Below are 17,314 nucleotides of genomic sequence, written 5' to 3'. Positions count from 1 at the left end.
ATGCATGGGTGCAATTGCTACCTGGGGTTCCCTGGAACCTTGGGGTGCTGGTCCAGCCTAGCTAGCCAGGCTATCTAGGCCAGCCAGGCTGCCTGTTCTACCGGTACAGGATCCTTGGCTTGCAGGGGTCCAGGGAAGTGACAGGGCCCGTGAGGTCCTGTCATCCAGGCTTAATAAGGGCTATCCCCCCCCCTTTTCTTCCTTTCTTCCTTTCTTTCCCGTAGAAGTCTGCCTTCTAGGAAGGTTTTGTACAATAAATGTATAAACCCTTGCCCATGTTGTCACGAGTGAGTATGCCCTCTGTGACCTGTGGGTTTGTTGTCAACCTAGTTTGTCAACAGTTCATGGCCTTGTTCACCTGTGGGAGACCTTGCCTTTACTAGGCAGGGCAAGGGTGCCAGGGACTGTTCCCCCTTTTTCTTTGGAGGGTTTCAAGAGATAGGAGCTGGTTAAGCATTGGGGTTAGGATAGGAAGCTTTCACACTCTCTCTCGAGCTTTTTCACAAGAAGGTATGTTCATGTATTGGTCTTAGAACCAAACGGCTTATGTACCCAAGTGTGGTACAATCCCATGGGGGTTTTCGATGGTCCTCCTCCTCTTACAAGAGGGGTGTTTAGAGTTTTTCGGTGTCTGGAATGGTCCTAAGGTTCCTGTACATCAGGATTCAGATATCAAGGTGCAGGGCTGCTGTTTCTAGAGGCCATCAAGCTCGGTTGCAAGCTGGATGGGCTTGGGGAAACACCTAGGCATTATCTCAATTTTTTCCCTGCCATTGAGAGAGCTTAGGCTTTAGCTTACTTGCCCTGGTCTTGACTTACTATTGGTGTTTGAGGCAATTCAGTTAGGGCTAATCCAGCATAGTGACTTTCTACGACTGTACTCAAAATGCTTTTGTCTGGGGATAGGGCCACCAGACAACTTCCTGTGAGCTGTTTATGTGTGTGGAGGAGCGAGAAACAGTGTCGTCTTGTCCCTGGGGAAGATTTTGGCACTGATTTGTTGCTGGCATTGAGGACTGGTCTGACTCTGGGGTCTACTTCAATCCTTTTGGGATGAAGTACAGGCTGCGGCAAGGTTGCTGCATTTGACTAACAACACCTGTCTACCAGGCAATGTCCTATAGGCTCCTGGGCCTACAAGGAACTGGGTTGAACTTTCATGTTCAATTGACCTTTGCTTCTTTGGGTCAGTGGAGGTTCAACTTCTTTTTTTCCCTTTGAAGTTTCTAAGACTTTTTCATCAGTTGAGAGTTCCGTCTCATCTTTTAAGCACTCCCATTTTTGGAAAGGTGGTAGGGGGAAGAAGAGAAGGGGGAATGCTAGGGCAGCATTCTTTCCCTGCAGTTGCTGTTCATAAGAGAATGCCTGTTGCTTTTGGGTCTCCAACATCTCTTATCCTTTTGGAATTCATTTCCTTATCATATTTGCTGCTCACGATAGGACTTCACTCTAACTAGGGCGTTTGTTGTGCTGAAGATTGGTACTAGAAGTTGAGTAGTGTTCAAAAACATGCATATTGGTAATCAAAGAAATACCTCAGCTTTACTCTCTGGGAGGAAGGTCTTTCGTCGGGACTTTGTCACCTCCCCCAATGTCAAACGAAGAGTCTTTGTTGGTGTCAACGTACACTCTCTTGTGAGAGGTATACTGGATGTATTCTGATACTGGTTTGTCCTGGTTAACTTGCTGCATTTTTGGCCATAGTACAACCTTTCTCAAGTGTAGTGGTAATGAACTTTGAGATTTTTATCCTCTTTCCTGACTAGAGAATGAGCATCTAGGTTGATGGTTTACGGCAACAACAAGAGTCTTTTCTTAGGATTCTTGCTTCAGCAAATTCAGGGAGGTTGTGCACAAGTTCCTGTTGTAGCGTGGGCAACTCGCATGGTGTCACTATTCTTTAGTTCCCCTGTTGTCCTAGTCTTGTTCTTGTAGGGGGAGGTTCTAAGGGCAACTTTGCCTCCTTTCCCTACTTTGAGTCTCAAGAAATTGTGTATTCATGGGATTGAGACTGGCAGGATGACAGGAACTGTACATGGGAGTGCAAGTAGGGTGTTTTTCCCCAGGGATGCTGTCATAGTCAGACGCTTACAATAATAGGTAGGATGCACACCTGGGCATTGTTCAGAGTGGTAAGTCTCCTCTTAGAGCTGATGTCCAGATACCTTTCGATACCAGCTGTGCAATCAGAGACAGGCAGCAGGGATTTATAGTCCCTAACCACCTGTATAGCAAAAAAGTTATTAAAGTTTTCCAGGTTGCATGCTTACACTTGGCTACTGTTTGGGGTTGTTTCTTCCATGCTTGCTTAAGTTTAAGCATTGAGAAAGGCCTCTTTCGAGGAAGGCAGCCTTAATTCTCATGTCTTTATCACCTTTTTGCCTTTTGAGCACATAAATCAACAGCAGGTTTATTTCTTTTCCCTTGCAAAATTTGGGACTTCCCATTTACAAGCTCTGTGGTTCAAGGTCCTAAGAGATATTCCTTTGTAGTGAAGCTTCAGATCCAGCCGCTCATAGTTTGGTATCTACGGGTGTTGAGAGTTCTGGCACTTCACGCCTGGATGTTTTTCAGCCTCCACCTCATTGAGAGGTTCTCAGATGCTCTCGTTCCCTGAGTGGCTCTCTACAAGACTAGAAACATCTTCAGTTATTGGTGCTGGAGACATGGTGTCTCTCTGGTGAAAGCTGCTTTTCAGTAGGTAGCAGTTTTATCACCTACCTCTGCTGTAGGCTTTTTAGTCTGGCTTATGAAAGGCATGGTCAAACTTCTATGGGGGTTTGACTTTAGTAGATCTTTCCTTTTTGAGGGAAATCTTTGTACTACTGAGAAACTGTAACAATCTTTCTCTTGGGGATTCAAACCCCAGAGGGTCATGACTATCTCTTTTAGGAGTTTGAATTGTAGTCCGTATGAGTCTTTTTGAGGGTTGTCAGACATAGGTGTGAACCCAGAGACTGTCTTGTTTATCCCTAACATCAGCATAGGTATAGGTAAGTCATCAAGGCTTTCATGTGTATGGCACTCGGGAGGATGGAGATCTGTTTGTTGAGAATTGTCCTGAATTTTGGCACAAGATTCAGAACTGTCAGTCACATCAGTTGGAATCTTTCTTGTTATCCTCACTGAATGACTTTTCAGTAGTGACTTGTGTGGAATACTACAGGCAGTCCCCAGTCATCAGCGATCCAGTTTTATGGCGCTTGTCTAGCGACGAAGATAACTGGATTTTTGGCGCCAATATGCGCCATTCTCTGGTTATCAGCGCTGATCCCCACTTAACAGCTGCGCCGATCCCTGTTTATCGGTGCCAATAAGTGAGGATTTCGGCACTATTATCACCGATTTTCGGTTATTGATGATTTTCGGTTTTCGTCATGCTGTCGGGAACAGAACCTCCGCCGGTAGCCAGGGACTGCCTGTGCTGAGTTCTGTTTGAGTGCTGCAGTACTGTCTAGAAGGAACTCGACACCTTAGATCCTTATGTCAACAACTCTTCGGTTAGTACTAAGAGACTTAAGGAATGAGTCTCCCTTCCTCTCCTTTAAACAAAGTCAGAGTACCAATTGGTATACGAGCTGGACAGCCGTGAGTGCAGGTTAGCTATCTGACTGGGCACCGGTCTTTTCATTGTCAATGAAGGGATGCAAGTTGCCCTCCTCTCTTGGCAAGAGGAAAGGAGAACAGACAATAAAGCAAGCTCATTGATCATATTTATCTGTTTTATTGTCTGACAACTTCAGTATGGGTTCTTACTGTCTGATTAAACAATGGAATACAAACCTTTTATTTAATGGTCTGTGAGTCTAGTAACTGCTACATCCCATAATTATGTGCAGTATGCTAATGTGTTGGGTCCCTTCCGCTGCTCCTAAGTGGACCTGGAAGGTAACACCCCAGGTTGGGTGAACCTACTGGTTGGTGCAGAGAGTACCCAGATTCCTCCCGGCGCAAGTATCCTATGTAAAGAATGAAGGTTTGAATCAGTTTAGGAACAAATACCAAATTTTAAAAGTAATTTATGTTTTTTGTTACATACAAACCTGAAGTTCCTTACGTGAATGGCCCATCTCAGCCACCCTTTACCGTGGCTGGCACCTGGGCTTGAAGGCAAGTGTAGTGCAGACCGATAGGTGAGTGGGGCTTTCCCTTACCTGTTGTAGTTTACTCCATTGTCAGTAAGTTCAAATGGCCGGTCCAGCTCGCATTTGCAAGCTAAATCCTAAGTAGAGAACTTAAGTTTTGTATGTTAGGATAAATACAAGTTACAATGCTTTTAAAATTTGCTGTGTTTTTGTTAGCCTTGGTCTTACCAAAAAGAATCAGTGGGCTTCAGGCTTTCTCTTGTCATGTGGGTTTTACTACCCAAAGAACCCTCCTTTCTTTTCTACCCCTTTTCAGGGACAAGAATGACTTTTAAGTTGTGTCTTTGCCTTGTTCTTTTGTCATCCCCAGTCTGCCTCATTGATGTCAGATGGGGGAAGAAACTTCCCTATGTCTGGTCAGAGCTCTCTCGATGTTTGCAAAGTACTAAGGAAATCAGACGAAATGTCCAAAACCTTTTTTGCAGCTCTAGGAAGCCTGACTTCCCCTTGTCAAAGAATGCCATGACTTTTCTGGTTAAGGCTCTGGTCAGGGAGGCACATGTAAACCTACTTTTTTTTTCTACCTCTATCGAAAGTAAAATTTTACGATGTGCGAGCGGTAATGACCACTTTTAGTATCCTTAAGAACCTTTTAGTAGAGAAAGTCATTATTGCAATACAGTGGAGATGTAACTCCGTATTGTTGCGACACAATATACAAACCCTCGGTCCTTTACATTAGGACTTACTTTCAGCGTAGGCTGGAAAAGGCCATTAAACTCTTGAGCAAGGTGGTTAGGCAGTAACTACCGCCAGGTAGGCAGGAATACCCGCCTGCCCGGATGTAGACATTCCAGTTTGCTTTTGGCCGTCATGAGTTGCTGACGTGGTTTCAGATCCTGCCTGACTGTCGTTAAACTCTTATTATCCCGGTGGGATCTTTCTGTATTTTTGTATATACTCGTATATTGTGTGCGTTTGATATTTATTATTACAAACCCACGATTTGTGATAACCTTGCATAGCTGTCGTTCCCCTGCACTGTGTCTTGGGTTGACGGCCAAGGGTGTATTTAAAGGAGCATAGCTGAGTGGTAACGCTTCTCTCCAGTAGCCCTTTATTTAGATACTGAAGGCATTCCCCTGTACAATCAGAAATATTAGATTGGGATGTAATATCTTCACTCCCCTACATTGACTGGGACGTAAGAGTTCGCTTCCCTTCTTGGGCTTCCGCCCTCCATGTACAGTGGCATGACTACTTCCTTCCTACATGTGCTGAGTGTTGTTTTCGCCGCCTGCGCTTGTAGAGTTGCGGGGTGGGTGGGAGGTTGCGGGCGTCATCTGTAAGTTACGCTTCCATGGTGCCCTTGGTGGCCTTCCCTCTGTTCTTTTCTCTCCCCGTAGGTTCTTCCTTTCTCTCCTTCGGTAGAGATCTCTCTCCTTCGCCCTCTTCGCTCGCTCGTCAGGCGAAGGCCGCGAAGCGGGGCGGGGCAGTGTCGGGTGACCTCTTCTTGGGTACCTCCTCTTGCTGCGTAGGGCAATTCTTTTCATAGCGAGAGGAGTTTCCCCCTCTAATCATCTCTGCTTTTTCTTTCGGGTTGACAGTGAGCATCGCAGACAGCAGTAGTTGGCTGGATATCTCAGGGGATATCTTGCATGAAGGAGTCCCGACGTTCATTAGTGTTGCTCTGGGATCGACCACAATACCTGGCTGGATGACATAATTCCATGTTGGGATCGTTCTGACTCTGTTCCCCGCCAATGTGGATCGATCGCTGTCATTGCTGGCCTTCATGCATGCTGTGGCAATGCCTCTGGCATACCTGTGGTCCATCTGCTCCTGCTGTTCCCTGTGTTACGCTCCTGTTAACTCGATGACAGTCTTTGGGCGGCTCTTCCTGGTCTCCTGCCGCAGCCGTCCTGATTGTTCCTGTCGCTGCTGGTGACTTTCATGTAACGTTCCTGGCTGTTGTAGTAACTCCTGCCTTCCGAACCGCTTCCGTAGCTCCTGCATCGGCTGTCCTGATCATGCCTGCTGCTTCTCCTGGTGGTCGTGCCCGGGGCCACTTCCGTTGTGTTCCTGCCAGCTTCTCTGGAGTTACGATGTCTGCGATCCTGTAGATGTCAGCATAAAGGTGAAGGAAGTCGCCTTGTGGAAGTGACGTTCCTGGCTGTTGCAGTAGCTCCTGCCTTCCGAACCGCTGCCGTAGTTCCTGCATCGGCTTTCCTGATCATGCTTGCCGCGTCTCTTGGTGGTCGTGGCCGGGGCCGCTTCCGTTGTGTTCCTGCTAGCTACCCCAGAGGTTATGATGTCCGCCATCCTGTAGAAGATATCGGCGTGAAGGTGAAGGAAGTTGCCTTGTGGAAAGTGACGTTCCTGGCCATTGCAGTAGCTCCTGCCTTCTGAACCACTGCCATAGCTCCTGCATCAGCTCTCTTGATCATGCCTGCTGCTTCTCCTGGTGGTGGTGTCCTGGGCCGCTTCCGTTGTGTTCCTGCCTGACTGCCCTGGAGGTTACCATGTTTTGTGTCCACCATCTTGTAGATGATGTCGGAGTGGACGTGAAGGAAGCTGCCCTGTGAAAGTAGCCGCCGTCTTCGTCATCTTATCTCCGATTTCATCTTCTGCTGTCTTTTCCCTTCTTCCGAGGTCCAGGTGGTCCCGGGAATCGGACAGACCTCCGTCGGCCAAAGGAGAGGAAGGCTGCTTCTTCCCCTTGATGCCCTTGGACGTCTAGGGGCTGCCTCCTTCTGAGGAGGGAGTGAGTCTCTTGTTGGCTCTTCCCGACCTTCGGGTTAGGAAACTGATTTGCATAGCCCCTGGGTTTTGTGTTTCAGGAGCCGCGGGCACACAGATCTTGGTTTGCGATCCTGTTCCCAGTCCTAGAGGTTCTGCCTCTAAGATGGGGGCTGCTTTGGGCTTTCGTTCATGAGCCGCTCTGAGTGCTCGAGATTCTGTGGAATATCGAGTATCCTGATATGGTCTGGAGAATATTTCCTCAGCCCAGTTCGGGAGCAGTGCGAGAGAAAGGACCAAGGCACCCAGGTGTCTCAGTCCTTCCCGCCAGCACCACAAGCACTCAGAGTGCTTGCCAGTGCTTGGTCAGGTTCCCAGCCTGGTGTCTCGATCCTGGCAATTTGAACACCAGAAGTAGCAGGGAAGAGATTCCCTTCGGGAGTCCTGCAGGACTTCTAAGGGACTGACTCTCCTCCGGGAGACAAGTTTTTCTCGTTGGCTCTTCCCGCCCTCGGGCAGGAACCGATTTGCATTCTCCGGGCGGGAACCGATTTGCATTCTCCTGTGGGGTCTGGCGTTTCGGGGGCTGTGAGCCGCGCCCTCTTTGCCAGTCTTGGAAGTCTGCATCTAAAACTGGTTTTGTGCCTGGCTCTTTCAAACTGAAAGCAGCCGCTCCTGATTTTTGGGAGTCTCGTGGCTAGCTCGAATTCTATGAATCACGAGTGCTCTCCTGATGAGAGACACAGGACGAGAGAAAGTGCCGAGACACCCAGGTGTCTGGTTGCCAAGACGCCAGGTGTCTGGGTGCCAAGACGCCAGGTGTCTCGATATTGCCCGCCAGCTGCTTCGGTTGCTCGGCTGGTTTCATTCTTGTGTCTTGAACCTTAGGGTTTGAGCATGCAGGATAGCAGACACAGAATTCCCCTTTGAACCATCTTCTCGAGGGGCCTCGGCCTCGGAGTTTAGAGTTCGGGAAACTAGCAATAGTTCACGGCAGATGAGTTCCACCCTGTCCAGTTCCGATTGTGTTTGCGTGATCGGCTTGGCTTGGCTTGGCCCCTGGTTGCGCTTATGAGACTGGCTCGGCTCGCTCGGCTTGCTTGTCCTGCCCAACCCTTGGTCGCGCTTGCGAGACTGGCTCAACTCGGCTTGGCTTGCCCTGCCTGCCTCCCGCCCATCGCATACCTCCCAGTCTGGATCGCGTTCGCTCGATCGGCTCGGCTCAGCCCCACTCGGTTTTTTTCCAAATCGGGTTCTTGGCTCTGTTCGAGTGAACTTCTTTGCTCTTCCCAGGAAAGCGCTTTGCCACGGCACAAGCGCTCTTCTTCCCTCGTGTAGCACTAATTTCCTTTGGTTGATTATTGCTCACTGTCCGCCTCTCCTGCTGGTTTTACTGGCAGGACAGGTAGGGGTACTCTTTCTCCTCACCTGTTCTCTTTTCCTCGCGGTTGTTCCGAGAGGTGCGAGACGGACAGAGAGAGCGCTTCGGAGTTCGGCTTCCTGGTGTGCTTTGGGTGTCGGTCCCCCGATTGTCTCATAGTACATCCAGGTAGTTGAGGAGGGTTTCATGGGATCGGTCAAGGCTCCCTCCAAGGGCAGAGGCACAGGAGTTTCACGCTTTGGAAGCAACGAGGGTCTTTTCTTCAGAGAAGGAGTTCATTCAGGTCGAGACACCAAGCTTCTCCTCTGCCTTGACAGAATACGAATTCTTCTTGCCTCGAAGGGTCTGGCCGACTGCAGTTCTGTGGACAATTCTAGTGATAAGAAGGACTTTGTCCCAATTCGGATCTCCGGTTTCATAAGTCCCGAGTTGGCTCGACCCTTAGGAATGAACCTTACTTGGTTCTGCCTATCTCTTGCAGAGATTTGCCAGATACCTTGGTAATCAAGGTTCGTACAAGGGCACTGCCTTGTCTTTTGGACAGTGGCCAAGACCGTGGGGTCTTAGTCATCTCGACTTGACGTCGAGTTCAAGCCAACCCCCCCTCAACTCCTAAGAAGTCCCATTCTTCGATAGAAGATTGTGAAACATAGCCTCTCCTACCCTTCTAGGAAAGTGTGCATAACTGCGTCTCTTTCCACCCTCTTTCCCATAAGGAAGGAGGGAAGAAGGGAAGAGAGAAAGTATCGACCGGGAAGAAGTTCTCCTACTGCTGATTCCTGGATGAAATGATACTGATCAAGTCTCTGGAGCTGGCAACGACATTGCCGAGACCTGGGAATGGATTCCTTCAGGAGAAGTATCTATTTCCCTTAGGTCTCACCAATTCTTTTCATCCCGCTTCCTCTTCCGTGCTCCCGATTCAGGAAATGCCAGCCCAGCTAGAGCTAATTGTCTCGGTATCCTGTCATCTTGCAGAAGCTTCCCCATGGCAGAGAATGGAAGTCTGCTTCCATTCCTCCATCCTTCTTTCCTCTTCGAAGTATGGGGAAGGAGTTAGGCTAATGCTTGACTGAAGGAACCTTCGAATATGCTTGCATATTCCCCTCACATCGTATGTCTACTTAGCCCTTTGTTGGCCGAGTTGGTTGAGCTTCAGACCGTCATTCGATGGGCGGAGTTCGATTCCCGCCCGGCTGATGAAGAGTTAGAGGAATTTATTTCTGGTGATAGAAATTCATTTCTCGGTATAATGTGGTTCGGATTCCACAATAAGCTGTAGGTCCCGTTGCTAAGTAACCAACTGGTTCTTAGCCACGTAAAATAAGTGTAATCCTTCGGGCCAGCCCTAGGAGAGCTGTTAATCAGCTCAGTGGTCTGGTAAAACTAAGCTATACTTACTTACTTACGGATTCACCAATCGAGGAATAGGCACATACCTGTATGACTTTGTCTTGAAGGTGTGGGACCAAGACGATTAGTATATACCTTCTCATCACCATCCTGGGCTCAAGGCAGCCTTCTGGCCTTCTGAGAATTCAGGATGAGTTTTGCGACACTCAGTGGTTCGTTGAAGAACAATCCACAGTACAGTAGTCAACAAACAAGAGGGAATCGTTTTTTCCTCCTGTTCCATCTGTCGATATTTGCAGGTACTCAAGTGTTCTTTAGCGCACTCGACATCTCAGTTAGCCAGATGCATCCCCAGTGGGGATGTATTGGCAGGCGAGCTTGGCCTCGTGTTTGAGTGATCGGGACGGAACGTGCTGCTCATTCGAAGATTCATGAAGAGACTGCTTGACTGAGAAATCCCTACCATCTTTCTGTTGCCTCCCTGCACAAGTTGGTAGTTTTTTTCTTGCTCCTTCATACCAGACCCAGGGCCCCACACGGGGAGGCATGCTGTCTTTCTGGGAAACTTGATAGCTATTTTTTTCCTCTGTATTTGTCTGTTTCACTAGGGGTTCTCAAGCATTGCTCACCCCGAGTTACAGACAAATGCCAGGAGACTTCGCCTCTTGCCCGACCTGATAGCCGAGGCATCGAGAAGAGTTCTGCTTGACCCAACCTCCTGTAGCAGCTACACAAGAAGTGGTTCTTTGGGCAGTACATCCCAGTGTGTTTGGGACTGGGAGACCTTCCAGCTTCCCTTGCAAGCATAGGCTTTCTCGCCCAGCAGCAGCGGCTATAGCTGGATATCTCTTGAAGTCCTGTGCAACACTCCCAGGGACTGGAGCCATCTTCGCTGGTGGGTGTCGTTGTGGAACTCCTTCTCGGGTCAGAGTCGCTCTTCAAGTCTGGACTTCCTTGTCTTCTCTGCCAAGGGTTGCTTCTTTCCCTTTCATTTATGAAGAACGTAAGCCCTTTTGACCTAGTCTTCTGTCTGAAGTAGCCTTCTCCTCAGTCAAGATTTAGCTACGGATGAGAAGTCTCTTCGGTCTTGCTGTCCCAGGGAACTGTTCCCTGGGTGGCATGTGACTGTCGTTTAGCGTTCCTGTCCCATGCTGCACGCGCCCTTATGAGAGTTGGTGGAGAGAGATGTGCCCTCATAGGACCATCTTGCTCCGGCCTTGGCGTAGGAGATGGAAAAATAGGTGAAGAGGATCAATACCGCGACTCCTTTGGCATCTATTGTTGGGTTCGAGTTGTCCTTGTTCCCCTCCTCCTTGGACTCTGTATCGATGATCCAGATCATTCGTTACTTTGTCATTTTGGCAGCTGTGGTACTTTCTGAAAAGGCTCAACACTCCTAACCTGGATGTCGTCGACATTTTCTCTAGTACTCTCTTTCCCAATGAAGTGCCTAAGGACATCTTTCTCCTGACTTCGTGAAGTGATCAAAGGAAGTACTCGGCAGCTGACGACGACGATACTAGTACCTTCCACCCGAGAGCTCACGAAGCTGATGGCTTGGTCCATCCCTCGCTTTCCGGAAGTTTCTGTTGGTCTGGAAGCAAGATGTGGTCTCATAGACCACACTCTTGTCTTCCTATGGTCTTGCCCACAGGCCCTTGGAACCTTTTTTCCTTGGCCCTGTGGTGGCTGCTCAACCAGTTGTGTTTTCTTACCTGGCTCCTTCAAGAGGACGAGTAGCATCTCGCCTAAGGTGCTGGTTCTGGAAGCGAGAAGGATACCGAGAGTGACTGGCCTCTCTTCCTCCTCCTTCGGGATGAAAATAGGACTTGAACCAACACGTGCTGGACCTGGCACTTATGGGTAAGACTACACATCGAGCCCCCGTTCTATTTTTCTCCTAGAATCATAGAAGCAATTCCGCTCCTTCCTCTAGCAAGGGGAGGAAGGAGAGTCTGGCAATAAGGGAAACCCTATCTCAGCTTTTCCTTACTGCCTCTGACTCTAAGATTCTTCCAGCCTGTTTCGTACGAGTCATGTTTCCTAACTCATGCGAAAAGGTTCAGCATCTGACATTTGATCTTGCAGTTCCTACACTCTGATCAATATGTCAGAGGCTCGGGTACTCCTCTTTGCTCTTTTGACCAGGAGGAGTAACCCAGGTGTGCAGAACTCCAGTCAGTTCGGGACACTCACTCAGATTCCTCCCTCCAACCAGTGAGTCTTCCTAATGTAAAGGACTGAGGGTTTGTATATCATGTCAGAACAAATCACAATTTTTGAAAGTAAATTGTATTTTTCCTAAGTATACAAACCTGAGGTCCTTTACATTACATATTATGCCCACCTCATGCCACCCCTCAATCTGAACCTGGACCGAAAGGCAAACTGGAATGTTTACATGCGGGTAGGCAGGCGGGTATTCCCACCTACCTGGCGGTAGTCACTGCCTAACCACCTTGCTGAAGAGTTTAACGGCCGTTTCCAGCCTACGCTGAAAGTAATTCCTAATGTAAAGGACCTGAGGTTTGTATAGTTAGGAAAAATACAATTTACTTTCAAAAATTGTGATTTTGCGTTGCACTATCTGAAGACGTGGAGATTCGGTGTGAATCGTGCAGAGCTCTTTCACCCCTCATTATGGCAGGGGAACTCATATTCTGAACAATTAGGGTAGCTGTACTCTAACCTTTCCTATTTATTATTTAGGAAATTGTCAAGTTTTGAGGAGTACGGAGGTACCTATATATAATTAAGTAAGGATCTTGTGTTTTTTTACTGTCATTGCTCTACTGGCTTCAGCACAAAGCCTTTTGTCCCACTTTCATCAGAGTGACAATGGTACCCCAAGCAAGGCACCTCCAGCATCATTCAGAGGTCTGTTATCTAATGAATGAGTCCTTGCTTGGTGGCATCACCAGCAAATGTATTCTAATCATTAGTTAAGTAGCATCTTATTCCTGGTGGAATTTTATGGTTTTTTTTGGGAGATATTAATTTTGTTCTTACACCTTTTCCCACATCTTTGGTTCAATGCAGGAATCAGCTGTCATAATAGAGAGATAAGATTAATTTGAAATATACAAATTTTTATTCTAGAACTTAATTTTTAAAAACTTACCTCTCTATTCTGTATCCCTCCCACCCACCTCCCCACCCATGTGGATGGGGAAAAAATTGAATGAAAAGCTATAGCTGCCTGAGCCAGTCTAAAAGGATGGGGCAATAGATGGTTCATACTAAATGATCCTATTAATATATTAGTTTTCACACACTATCGTCCTCCAGCTGACGCGGGGAATACAGCTATCATAATGGAGGTAAGTATTTAAAAAATAGATTTTATTTAAAAATTTCTATTTTATGAAAATTTTTAATTATCAAAATTTGTTTTAATTGTACACTGGTGAGGAAATTCATACCATCCCTGGATGTTCTAAACAGGGATTTGGCAAATGTATTGGGTGTTTTAAGATAGATACTAGTGCTGTAATGGTAGATTTTATCTCGGGAGAGTCTTAACATGTTTAAAGCGCTTATTCTGGCTTGTGTGACTAGAAGTACAAAATAGGAGATATAAAGACCAAACCAGTCACTGTATGCTTGTTTGTATCACTTTACATGTTTAATGTTTAGGTATTTTGATTTTTAATGTTGATGCAGCTACCCAAGACTTATATGACGATATTTGCTTTTGTAATTTGATAACCCAAAGAATCAATTTAGAAACCAAGGTTCATTTGATTTCAGTCTTTGCAAGTTAGTTAGCTAGCTGAAAAGTATGGCTAGCCAAGGAGATAGTAGGGCCTCCACTCCTGATGCTGACCAGCCGGAGGCAGATAATGAGATGGAAACTGAAGAAGCCCAGGAAAAAGGTGAGAATGGTGGTAAGGACCTTCCTCCCATGCCTAGTCCAGTTGAGAGAGGAGTTATGATACTCAGAAGAGCCAAGTCTGACACAGAAAAATTTGCTGCTCTTTTGATGGTCACAAAGCTGATAAAAGCAGAGGAGTTGGATGAAGCTGCAAAAGATCAGTTAATGGGTGCCATTGGGTTACCATTCCTTGCACGTTTGCTTAGAACAAATGAGGTTCCTGAGGGGTGCCCTCCATTTATGTTCAAATCTGTTGCATTAACTGTGCTTACCTGCTTTATTTCCTCATGTTCAGGAAACCCTTCATTGTATGGATTAATACCAGTTTTGAGTGAGATCATAGCTAAACCAGAACTCTATGATGGAGATCTCACATTAGTGAAGGATTCCTATGAATGTTTGAAGAGCATTGCACTTGAGAGGAGTGGGAGAAAAGCTATAATAGACTTTGAAACTGTTGGATGCCTTGTAGATGCCTTTGTCCAGGAAGGATACAGTTATGAAGAAGCCCTTCATATTCTCCTTCTTGTTGTGCAGGAGGAGGGTGCAAGAACTTGGGAGGATGAACCTGAGGCATTCACAAAACTGATGGACCACTTGACAAAGGATTTTGCTTTTGAACAAGATGAAAGAAAATTCAAGATTTGTGAATACATTACAGAGCTGTTACAAAGTTTACCTTTTATGTCAAGTGATGTGGAGCAACCACCTTGGATGACTTATTTGCATAAAGGTCTTTCTGATATAATACTGAGCAAGCTAGGGCGAGAGCAACGTGACAGAGGGTTGAGGCTGGCAGGGGCAGCACTAGAAGGCTTGGGTGTTGTTTGGGTGCTTCATACACAAAGTGAACCAGCAAAGGAAGGGAAAGGTCGACAGTTATTGCTAATGATGGTTCACTTAGCCTGCATTGAAGTGCGCATGAGTCTTGAAGATAAAACTTTTCAAGAAGTTGTTGCCTTAGCCTCGCCTACAACAGCCTGTTACACCATTTTAGAGTTGGCAATTAATTTTCTGGTCAGTGGTGCTGTTGACTTTGAGCAAAAGCAGAAGCAGCAGTTGTACGCTGCCTTGAAAGGGGCTTTCACAGCAGTTTTAACTTTTTTAAAAACTGCTTCAGCTGATGAAGCATTTTTTGAAAACCATAAAAATCATTTATTTGTTTGTGCAACCATAAGGGTTTTGGGAGCATGGTTGGCTGAAGAAACTGCTGCAAACAAAGATGAAGTGTATGAAACTATTCCATTTATTATCAAGACATGCTGGTACAACTTTGACCAAAACAATAAAAAAATGCAGACAAAGGCTAAAAAGAAGGGTCAATTGAAACGCCAGGCCAAGGAGGACACAAGAGAAAAGCTCCCTGATATATTTAGGTTTTTGCTCCCTGGCCTCTGTCATCTTACTGCAGAAGACACCCCTCGATATATTTTACTAGAGTTAGAGTTAGAAAATCTTCTTTATGAATACCTAAATTATCATTGGACAAGTGTGAAATCTGTATTTGGACCTCAGAGCAAAGGAGAAGAACCAGAAATACCAGCAAAAAAAGTTTATTCAGCTGCAGAGGCCATGGAAACTCTGAGCAACATATTTATGAACATAGTAGTGCAAGAACCAGAAAGAGTAAAGACTGATCCTTTCTATTACTCAGTATTGAAATTCATATGTACAAAGGTGCCAGATATACCACAAGAAGATCAGCACCTAAGGCTGAGTGGAAATTTATCTGTTCTGGGGTTGATGATTTTGCGTCACCAACATCCAAATGTAAAGAGTTCAGATTTTACCATATACCGGTTTGTGCAAACCACTGTCCGTTTTCTGTGGGATGCTCATAATATTGAAGAAAGTCGGGATTATGCAACTTTTGTTGTGTCTTCAAAGTATGAATTTCATTGGGGAAGCCTAATGGATTTGTGGTTCTTAGGAATGCATACGTTAAGTCTTTTACTTCCAGAAATTCCTTGGCTCTGTGATTTCTTAATAGAAAGTGAATGGCCCCAGACTATCATAGTAACATTGCTTTCAGTGCGTGAGGGTGGTATGGACCCAGGTCTCAAAAGTGCATTTGAAGATTTTCTTTGCTTACTAGCTAAGTCATCCAAGCGTGCTTATGCTCGTTTACAAGAGAAAGGTGTGGAACAAGTCTGTCGTAACCATAAAATGGAAGATTTATCCAAGGTGTTTCACGTGAAAGTTACTTGATGTCGACCAGAAACTAAGGACTTTTTCATATAAAATTGGTTGCTGTCATGCGATGTACAGCACTGTATATGGTTTTATGCTTCAGATATGTATATTTCTTTCCCTGTAATTTTGGTTTCAAATTGAGGTTGTGAGACAGAAATTTGATTTTTTGTCATATCATAGGTACCACAGGTGTCAGATGAAAGTTACTAGGTTTGCACTGAAGTCACTTTAGATCACATCAAAGAAAAATTTTCTGATGCAACATTTATTACTACGTGCAAGTGCCTTCTTTTGATACTTCTGTAAGTAGAAGTTGTGATAACGTGTTAATACTGTATATTCATGGTTATGTAGCCTTATGTAGATTACAACTATTGTAGAGTGTTTCAGTTACGCTAACAAGAATGTCTTCTTGTTCCTACATGAATACAGACCCTCGGTCTTTACATATGGGGTTACCTTTCAGCGAGCTGGAAATCCGGCCGTTAAACTTGTGCAAGGTTGGTTATGGTAACAGTTACCGATGGTAGGGGCGGAAGTACCGCCCACCCAGTCAGTATACATTCAGTTCTTTGCAGTTTACTTTTGGCCGCTGTCTCGACAGATGTGCGTTCCTTTTTCTGTCCTGCCATTCAACTTAAACTTGTGTTTGAATTTATATTGTTTATACTTTGCGTATATTGATATATTGAAACATTCCAATATGTTTTCCTGTCTCTATAATGATATATTCACTTATTCTTGCTACTAAGTCTGCATAAGTTTTGGGAGACTTTCTCCTTTATATATCATTTTACTTTGTTTTTTGTGTTGCCTTTATGTATTTACGCAAATCCAACACCTATCTCCTTGGTGTTTGTTTTGTGCATTCTGTTTTCATGAACAAACAATGTTTTTATTTGTGTAGCTTGAGAGGATAGAGACAAGGGGGTTTTTCGTGTTTCCAGGCGAAGGTTTTGCATTCAATTCGTATGAAGATACTTCTTCCTTAAACCTAGCAAGTTTTTCCCCTCTCCCTCAACATGGAGGTTGATGTCGCAAGATCTTTGACAGAGCGTTTGGTCCTGACTTGCTCTTCAAAACCAGTGGGAGTTTCTGTCTACGATTCCCGTCTTGTTTCTTGCCCCTTCTCTTTTGTGGGGGGTGAGTCAAAGGCTTACTCCCTTCCCCTCTCTGAATACTGTTCTTGTCCTCCTGAGCTGTGGAGGTTTTTTGCCAAGAGGAAGCATCAGAGGAGGAAGCAGCTCCACCCTTGGAAGGGGTTTTCGCCTCCTTCGATGGCCGCTTCTCAGTCTCCTTCTGGTTCCTTCCATGCGTTCTTCCTCCAGTTGCTTTTTCTTCCTTGGAAGATTTTACCACTTCCCATAGCTTTGACTTTGGAAGTTTTGGGAGAGGGATCAGGAGATATTTTTTCTCTGGGTTTGGGAGGTTGCCCCCCGTGAGGGAAGAGGCAACGTCATCTTGTTCTGTTTCAGGATCGAAGACTCGGAAGATAACAGGACTTTCCTAGGCTTGCCAGGAGTACCAACCTTGAGTGGCCTATTCCCCCATTTCCTGTCCTTTTGCTGGACCGTGTCGTCCACCTTCAACAGTTGTCGGCTCTGCTGCTCTTCCCCTGGCCTAGCTATGCCATTGTTGTCACTTCAGTTTTTTATGTACCCTGACTTGTGACCACTTCAGTTTTTTATG

General features: G+C 46.0%; 1 protein-coding gene across 1 annotated transcript in view; it reads left to right on the top strand.

Moving 5' to 3' along the window:
* LOC136844051 (uncharacterized) overlaps positions 1–17,314 on the top strand; it is a 158,122-nt gene that overhangs the window by 37,331 nt on the left and 103,477 nt on the right. The window contains exon 2 of the mRNA XM_067113065.1: positions 13,309–15,639. Coding sequence (XP_066969166.1) covers positions 13,340–15,639 — 2,300 coding nt within the window. The 5' untranslated portion in view covers positions 13,309–13,339. The remainder of the gene's footprint in view (positions 1–13,308; positions 15,640–17,314) is intronic.

This window comes from Macrobrachium rosenbergii, chromosome 12 (assembly GCF_040412425.1).
Source record: "Macrobrachium rosenbergii isolate ZJJX-2024 chromosome 12, ASM4041242v1, whole genome shotgun sequence".
In the NCBI taxonomy this organism is placed as follows: Eukaryota; Metazoa; Arthropoda; class Malacostraca; order Decapoda; family Palaemonidae; genus Macrobrachium; species Macrobrachium rosenbergii.
This window is presented reverse-complemented; position numbering and strand designations above follow the sequence as displayed.